Below are 9,710 nucleotides of genomic sequence, written 5' to 3' on the forward strand. Positions count from 1 at the left end.
ATTCGATTCGATTCGAGATCCTATACTCACTTAATTTAAGTTGATTCGATCCTATAAGTTCGATTCGATTCGATCCTATAAGTTTAGTTCGATCCTATAAGTTCGATTAAGTTCGATCCTATAAGTTCGATTCGAATCCTATAAGTTGATTCGATTCGATTCAGATCTTATAAGTTGATTGATTCGATTCGAATCATCCTATAAGTTTCATCCAAAAAAAGGCGCCTTAAAAGTTTGTTAGTACGTATATATTCCATCCGTAATTTATAGGTTGCTCAAGTTTAAACTATAAACTTCAAAAATCAGTTTCTCTAAATACAAACAAAAATGTCATTTTTAACTTTACGAATTTGTGTATAAAGTATATGCATTGTAGAATGAGACTAGTTAAGTTTATTCTTCATGTGTCTGGTCATTTGTTTACTTTTAATTTGACACAAATACCAAAAGAAGAGAGAATAACCAATTATTTGATGACAAGTTGATCAAATTGAGAGTAAAAAATCAAATTGTTCATCAAAATCATTCCCAATATTGAAGCTAAACAATTAACCGAGATATCGAAATATAAAAAAGGTAAATAAATGACCAAAACGAAAAAATTACCTTTATAAACTACTCGTAGTTTTTTTTGTTTTTTTTGTTTTTTTTTTTTTTTGGAGCAAACTACTCGTAGTTGAACTATATATTACGAGTTACTTTCCCACAACAAAAATTATCAACTTTTTGTATTTTTTATTTTTGAAGTGTAGACCTTTGATATTTAAGGAAAAAGACAAATATTATCTTTGGAGAAAAATATTGTGGTACGTGCGTTATCTGGGATCTCATTCCCTCGAACAAGATTGGGAATTTGGGGTGACCTACGTGATTTTTATTCATTTGAGATAGATTTGCATCTATGACTGACTAATCACTAATTTACACCACAGCTAATTTACATTATTATACTAAAGTTAGTTTTTTTTGTATATCGTTTAGTTTAGTTCGAATTCGAGTCGGATAGGCTTTATTAACGCGATAAAGCTCAATCTCATGAGTTTTAACATTAATGCATTTTCAGGATAACCTATTTTCAGTTGACTTAAGTAATCATGTGGTTGTGTCGGTTGGATTGTGTGGGTATGGGTTGGTCTTTGGTGTTGGGTGGCTTGGATGGAGTGGTCTTTAACATTTCTAATGTCGTCGTTTTGCTTTATTTTGGTCATGTTTCTCCAAATAACCTCCCTTTATGGGAGACCCGCTGCTAGGATTAGTTATGCTGTATGGAATAATGGCTTGGCAAAGGCGTCGTTGGTAGTAATTGATGGACAGTTGGCCAGGAGGAGCTTTCTTACCTTTCTTATCACCTTACTTCCTTTCTTGAGTTGTTGGTCTTTGGACTGTTGGGACCGATCACCACGGTGTAGGAGATTCTTCTCCACTGAAGACAAGCTTGTTCAGCTCGTTCTTCCTCCTTTCTTTCTACGCTTTTGTTGCGTAAGTGCACCTGGATCCTCTCGTTGGCTTATGGAAGTTGTTAGTATTGCTGATGTTTTGGACGAAGCGGCTCGTGGCCTTTCTACCTCATCTTACCAGCTTGTCACTAGGCGTCTTTTTTGTCATAAGACGGTTTTAGCTTTATTACATTTATGGTTTGTTTTTCTCTTACCGTTCAATGTAATACTATTAGGATTACTCATGCTATAGTTATGTCTATAGCCTAAGAAAGCAGTCTTTTTCACTCTGACAAAAAAAAAAAAAAAAAAAGTAATCATGTTATCATGTGTCTATTAAACTGGTTAGTAAGATGGTAATAGTTTTTATTTTTTAAGTAGTTAGTGATCAGAGTTTCGATTCCTAACACTCAAAAATTGAAATACACTACATTTCAAAAAAAAAATTGAAATACACTAATTAAAAGGGGACTATGAGTCTATGACTACTCATGAATTTTGATGCTCTTATGTTATATAGGCTACTAATGAGTAGTAATAACTTGGGAAATAAAAAATAAAAGAGAGAAATGACTAAGCTATCTTTAATTTCATTTTAATGTGTATCAATGATTAGTTAATGCCTTAGCTTCCGCAACAATTCTTCCAACAACCGAAGATGTCTTAGTTTAGTGGTTAAGACGGAGGTATTGTGAACAATAGGTCCCAAGTTCGAATCTCCTCTCCCCTCTATTGTAATGCGACTAAGTGCGCGCTTCGATTGGCAAAAAAAAAAAACAATTCTACCAACAACTAGAATATTTAATTATTTTTTCAATGCTTTTATGCTTGTTTACGAGGGAATTCAACTATAGAATCCAAATGTAATCATATAACAAGGCATCATTAAGTAACTTTAGTTTTCTTTTATGATAATGTAATTTACTACTAGCATATTGTTGTCATATACTCCCTCCACTTTTTTATATACGACGTTTTGCATTTACGGGTAAGCCTTTGACTTTAATATTTACAAAAATATATTTGTTCAAAAAATATAAAAATGGTACCATTAAATTCCTTACGAAAAACTCTTTCATATGAGTATACATATCATAATATTTAGTCTTATATTTTAAGAGATATTGAAGAGAGAAGGGAGTGTCTCGAAATGTGAGAAAGTCATATATAAAAAAATTGAGGGAGTACTAAATCGAGGCGTCCATTACAACCTCGGCCTTTATTTGCTTTACGCGCTATTTTAAATATTTAGTGTACACTTGATTATAAATAAAAGGCTCGATTTCTCCTATGGAATAAAATTTAGGATACGAATATGATCATTACTTTGTTTTTGAGGAATAAAAGGCTCGCCAATTATATGTGGACTTTCTATTTTCCTACAATTGTAAATCCGTCTTTTGGAAAAAAAAAATCATTTTAACAAAAGATCAACCTAAAATAAACTAGTCAAACCCGATAAGACTGATACCAAGTAGAGAACCCAAATGTGACTCAAAATCTCAATTGAAGATGTCCGACCCAATTTTGACTCGAGTTTGCTGACTCGTACCCACCCAACTCAACCTGAATGAACTGATACAAAATCACCCGATATGATTAGAGATAACTCGAAATGACTCATAATAATTTTAAGTAACTAATTCAAATTACACTTTATATTATATCCACTAATATAAATAATCAATTATAAAACTTAAATTCTAAATAGTTTTCCAAAATACACATTTTTAGTTAAAGTAACTACTATAATCACTCCCATCGACCATCACTGACTCGGAAAATGAACCATAACAAACTAAAACAACATACCCAAAAGTGTAAATAACCCAACTCAACCCGACAATATAACACACGCGACACGCATACTAACCCAACCGGTATCCTTTCCAACTAATGCATTTTCTTATATCCAAATCTAACTAATACGTTTTTTTGGTATCCAATCCGATTAACCCGGTTATCAGGTCTACTTTCGATCCGATACATCCACCAACTCTAATTGGGCCACCAAGTAATACCACAACGGACCGGATAACTCACATCAAAACCCTCAAAAATACATCAGCTTACAAAAACCCTAATTTCATCTCTTTCATTTTTGCCGTCTCCTCGCAACCTTCAATCTCAATAACCTTCGAAAATGGTGATTCCCTTTTCTCCTTCCTCTCGTCTCAATACGTTGTTGTTTCGACATCATTCATCGTCGTTTTCGCTTTATTTTGTACTAATTTAATTGTGTTTTTGAATGATTTGTAAATGTAGCCGTTCAAGAGGTACGTTGAAGTCGGAAGAGTTGCTCTTGTTAACTATGGTAAAGATTACGGCCGCCTTGTCGTCATCGTTGACGTCATTGATCAAAATCGCGTATGTTTTCCATTTAATTTAAAAAAATCTTAATTTCTTGTATGACATTGTTGTTTGTTGTAAAATTTGATGTATTTAGTTTCGTATAATGCAAGTTATGTTATATATTTTGATTGTGTAATGTGTTTGATTGTTTTGTGATTCATGAGGTGCAATGTGATTGATTATGAGGTGTTGTTTACCTGATTAATTGATTGATTGTTATTGGAATGAGAAGTGAGGAAGTGTTGGAATCGGTTGGCGTAGTTAGGTAAAACATGAGTGAATTAGGCCGCGTTCTTTTTGGCCAAAACGGTTTGAACTGAAGTACACCGTAGTGAAGAGGAAAATGAGTGAATTATGTCGCATTCTTTCGGATTGAATGTTTGAAACTGTTTGAACTGAACTATAGTGACTCAAAAGGAAAAATGAGTGAGTTAGGTTGTATTCATTTGGACTGAAACAGTTTAATCTGGAAAAATGAGTGAATGAGTCCGTATTTCTTTTTGGACTCAAACAGTTTGAATGTAACAACAGTGAATTGAAGAGGAAAATTGAGTGAATTAGGTCGCGTTGTTTTGGACTGCGATAGTTTGAAGTTATTACAGTGAAATAAAGAGGAAAATGAGATAATTAGGTCGTGTCATTTCGGACTAAAAAGTTTGAACTGAACTACAGTCAACTGAGATGAAGAGGAGAAATGAGCCAATTAGGTCGTATTCTTCTGGACTTGAACAGTTTTGAATGGAAAAGGCAAAATGAGTGCATTAGGCCGTGTTCTTTTGGAGTTCTTTTGGATCGAAACAATTTGAATTGAAGTACAATAAATGAAGCGGAAAAAGAGTGAATTACATCACGTTCTTTTGGGCTGTAACATCTAAAGTGAAGGCGAAAAATAAAATGAAATGATTAAATTGAACTCCTAGGGTGTGTTTGGATTGAGTGATTTGGAGGAAAAAGAAAGGAAGGGGGAATAGGGGATTTAATATCCCTTGTTTGGATAGGAAATGAGGGTGGAGGGAAATGGAGGTGGAGAGATTTGAAAGAATCAAATTTCCCTCCTCAAAGCCTAATTAAAATCTCTCCATAATAGGCAAGATTTGGAGGGAAATTGTATCCAAACACCCACACCCCATTTCCCCTCCCCTTCCCTTCTCTTCCTTTCCCTTCCCTCCTTCCCCCTCCCCTCCCTTTCCCTCCATTTCTGCTATCCAAACACACCCTTAGGAGCTGAAAGGGTTACTTGTGGTTCTCTTGTTTGAACACTTGAACGATTTGGCTTGATACTTTGTCTTCTAGATTTTGAGGATTGGAGCATATAAATGTGGCTGACCTACATGGGGTAGTATACTAGGGGGGATTACTTACATACCCCTAACCGTGGTCCGTAGTTTGGCCATGTTTGTGGGTTTGATTGTTCAAAAAGGAAACACAGAGGAGAAGGCTTTGTGATTGATGGAAGTGAAATGTGATTGATTTTGAGGTTTCGTTTACCTGATTAATTTTATTGATTGATTCTTGTTGGAATGCGAGCTAAGGAGGTGTCAAAATCGGTTGGCTTAGTTGGTTAAAATATGAGTGAACTAGGCGGAGTTCTTTTGGACCAAACAGACTGAACTGATCTATAGTGAAGTGGAAGGAAAAATGAGTGAATTAGGTCGCATTCTTTTGGACTGAAATACAGTGAATTGAAGAGGGAGATTAAGTGAATTAAATAGTGTTATTTTGGACTGAAATTTGTAGTCTGAAGTGAAGTCAAAAAATAAAATGAACTTACAGAAATTAGAGGGCCTTGTGGTTATCTTGTTTGAACATTTGTCGGTGCGATTTGGCTTGTTATTACGTCTTCCCAGGTGTCAGAATCAGTTGGGTCAGTTAGTTAAAACATGGGTGAATTAGGCCACATTCTTTTGGACTGAAACAGTTTGAAGTGAAATACACTGAAGTGAAGAGGAAAAACATGTGACTTAGGTGGCATTCTTTTTGACTGAAACAGTTCTACAGTGAAGTGAAAGGAAAGATGAGTGAATTAGGTCGTGTTCTTTTGGATTGAAATAGTTTGAATTGAACTACACTGAAGTGATGAGGAGAAACAAGTCTATCTAGTCTTTCTTTTGGACTGAAACAGTTTGAATTGAACTATAATAATGAATTGAAAAGGGAAAATAAGTGTATTATGGTCGTGTTCTTTTGGACTGAAGCAGTCTGAAGTGGCTACGAAAAATAAAATGAAATAAACTAAATTGAACGTATAGAAACTTAAATGGCCATACTTGTAGTTCTTTTGTTTGGACACTTTGTCATAGCAGTTTGGCTTGATATTATGTGATCTTGAGTTGGAGGCTCAAGGCTGCTAACAGTGGCTGATCTACACGCTGCCGTAAACTAGGGGATTGCTAGGGCTAACGGTAGGTAACTGTTGTCTGTTTTATTGTTGAAAAATAAACACACAAGAGAGGTTTAAGTTGATAGTCAAGTTTAATGATAATTTGATACAGGGCGGCAGGACAGTCTTACGCGTGACTTTATGGTTGCTTACATGACTCGTTAGTGTAGTGTCATGTAGGCATTTGATTTTGTCAATTTTTTTCATTTGCTTGCATTTGTGATCCTTGAAGAGTTTTGTGTAACTGCTATCAATGTTTTAATCGTGGAAATGTTAAGTTTGAAATGGTATGATTTTGTGTAGTTGTGTCGGAAAATTTTGATAGGGAAACATAGTAACTTAAATGAGATGGTTGGACACATTCGACGGTCTTAATGTTATATGCCTCATTTCATAAATGAGTTGCATTAGATTCATTTTCTTAAAATGCTTGTTGCTAGATTTTTTACGGCTTAAGAAAAGCAATCAAGAATTTGATGAACCTGCCAAAGAGTCGTTTGTCGTATCTAATTAATTATTAGATTGATTGATTTTGAGGTTTTTTTACCTGATTAATTATTGGGTTGATTGTTGTTGGAATGAGAACTGAGGAAGCCTCTGTTACGGCTGGCTTAGTTAATACATGAGTGAATTAGGTTGCTTTCTTTTGGTCCGAAACAGTTTGAACTGAACTACACTGAAGAGGAGAAAAATGAGTGAATTATGTCGCATTCTTTTGTATTGAAAGGTTTGAACTGAACTACAGTGAAGCAAAAGGAAAAATGAGTTAGCTAGGGCGTATTCTTTCGGACTGAAACAGTTTAATCTGGAAATTTGAGTGAATTAGGCCTCATTTCTTTTTGGACTCAAAACAGTTTGAAAGAACTGCAGGGAAATGAAGAGGAAAATTGAGTGAATTAGGTCACGTTGTTTTGTACTGAGACGGTTTGAAGTTATTATAGTGAACTAAAGAGGAAAAATGAGTTAACTAGGTTGTGTTCTTTTGGACAGAAACAGTTCGAAGTTTTGAACTGAACTACATTGAGTCATTGAGAACTGAAGTGAAGAGGAAAAATGAGTGAATTAGGTCGTATTCTTTGGACTTGAACAGTTTTGAATTGAAGAGGGAAAAAATGAGTGAATTTAGGTCGCGTTTGTTTGTACTGATACATGTAATTTGATACACGACGGCTAGATGCCCGAATAGTCTTACATGTGACTCATAACATTCATTACAAGGCTTGGTAGTATCGATAAAAGTTTTCCCTCAACATTATTTTGTGGTTTCTCGTGTTCAGTGTCGTGAAGGCATTTGTTTTTAAAGATTTTTTCATTTAATCGTTCACATTATATCTGAAGAGTTTGACTGAAATTAATATCTATGTTTTTATTTTTGTGGAACTGTAAGTTTAGCGGAGTTGTTGAAAGGTGAGCATAATAATTTAAATGGCCGTATGCATTCGTCGGAAATGCTTGTTGGTGGATTGTTTTCATACTACTGGAGAAAAACAAGCATGAATTTGATGATCTTGACAGAGTCATTAGTATTATCTGACTTGCCGTATGGATTGCAGGTTCTTGTTGATGCCCCAGACATGGTTAGAGGCCAGATGAACTTGAAGAGGCTTTCTTTGACCGATATTACTGTTGAAATCGAAAAGGTTCCTAAGAAGTCAACTTTGATTGCTGCCATGGAAGCTGCTGGTACGCCGGCATTCACTTACGACTTTTACTGGTTATACATTTTCTTATGTATGTGGTGATTAACTTGCAATGAATATGCAGATGTTAAGAACAAGTGGGAGAATAGCTCATGGGGAAGAAAACTGATCGTTCAAAAGAAAAGAGCCGCCTTAAACGACTTTGACCGATTCAAGATTATGTTGGCCAAAATCAAGGTTTGTTATCATCGATTTCATCTATGTTTATCACAATTTAATTATCTTTCCGCTGTATTTATCAGTTGATTCAGTTTTTGAGCACATGAAAGCTTTTGTTAGGTGTAATTTTGTAGTTTCAGTAGCCTATAAATAGTCTTACTTTGTGTATAGCTTCTACAGAATATCTTACTGTATCAGTACTCAGTAGCTGACTAGCTGTAGGACTAATGTTATTTCGTATGCGTCGGTTTCATGAGTCTCGTCTCTTCGTGATACCATCTCATATGAGAATGTCCAAGTGATCACTGTTCTTAGTTTACTGTACAGTTTTGCTATATCTTGCTCTCGCTTGAGCACGTGTAGATTATTCTTTACTGTTTTTATCCTGCAATAAGCTGGGTAGAGCAGCTACTGGAGTAATTTACTGTAACAGTAGGACTGATGCTACTTTTGTGTGGGTCGGTTTCGTGACAGTCTCATCCTGATACCATCTCATATGAGAATGCTTAAGTGATATGATCTTTGTTTAGCTTATGGTTTTTTTGCTAGAGCCTGTTCTCGCTTGAACACGTGTTGATTATTCTTTACTGTTTTGATCCTGCAGAAAGCCGGAGTAGTGAGGCAGGAGCTTACAAAGTTAAAGAAACAAGCAGCTTAAGTTATGCAGAATGTAAGACGATGTGTAGAAGGCAAAGATTTTGTTTGGATCTTATGTTATTTAAGTTCATTCAGATGTTTAGAAGAAATATTGTCCCAAGACTTTTTTTTTTCAGTTTTTCTATGTACCAAGAGGAGTTTATTGTCGGACCGATTAAATTCTTTTTTGACTTGATTTAAAACATCATTGTGATTTTAAATGACAAAAAAAACACGTTAAGCTTGGGTAAACTGGGTTTTGACTCTTTTGAGTTGTCAACAGAAATGGAGAAATGAATTAATGTATTAGTATCGCTCTATCGGTAAATGTGGCAATGAAAACTAATTGGTTATTTAGTAAAATTTAAGGGTAATTGGTATTCTTTTTTGTAAGAAAAATTGTGTAAATTCAAGTGAATCTCCAATCATTAGAAAGGGAAAAATTGAGTTGCTTCTTTTTAACAAATGGAATTCTTATCAGAGATCTACCTGATTTAAGTTAGTACTCTGCGATTTATTACAATTGAGTACTATATTTCTGCAATTCCACCCACTATTAAGGAGATTTATTAAAATTGAGTACTACTTCCTCCATTCAACTCCACTCTACCACTTTCCTTTTTCACGGTTACCAACACGTGTTTTACGCGCTAAATATCGTTAGCTACGTATTTGCAAAAATTATAAAAGTTAGATATTTTTAATGTACTCGTAAAGACGAATCAAACAAGATCACACATGAATATATTTTCACCTACGTATCAAGAGAAAATTGAAATTGAATACTCACTCGTGAATAGTGTACAAAAATGAAATAGGTAGAGTGAAGTTGAATAGAGGAAGTATATTTCTGCAATTCCACCCACTATTAAGGACTTGGAAGTTATTTGTTCCACTTTATTAAAATACTCGTTATCACATGAACTGTTACACAGGTCAGCTAAAGGAGCCAGCAACACAAATTTTAAGATGAAACAGAGGACATTTGATTGTGCTGGTATGTGATAAACTAGGGTTTCACACTAAAATCGGTTACTCCTTAAAAAC

The 9,710-nt window shown here is 34.8% G+C and overlaps 1 protein-coding gene across 1 annotated transcript; it reads left to right on the plus strand.

Moving 5' to 3' along the window:
* Nucleotides 1–3,447: 3,447 nt before the first annotated feature.
* Nucleotides 3,448–8,915, plus strand: LOC141606843 (large ribosomal subunit protein eL14z-like). The gene is made up of 5 exons (XM_074426182.1): nt 3,448–3,582; nt 3,702–3,803; nt 7,722–7,851; nt 7,933–8,045; nt 8,632–8,915. Exons 1-5 carry the CDS (start codon nt 3,580–3,582, stop codon nt 8,683–8,685), a joined length of 402 nt encoding a protein of 133 aa, XP_074282283.1. The 5' UTR covers nt 3,448–3,579; the 3' UTR covers nt 8,686–8,915.
* The last annotated feature ends 795 nt before the right edge of the window (nt 8,916–9,710 follow it).

Source organism: Silene latifolia, chromosome 10 (assembly GCF_048544455.1).
Source record: "Silene latifolia isolate original U9 population chromosome 10, ASM4854445v1, whole genome shotgun sequence".
Taxonomy (NCBI): domain Eukaryota; kingdom Viridiplantae; phylum Streptophyta; class Magnoliopsida; order Caryophyllales; family Caryophyllaceae; genus Silene; species Silene latifolia.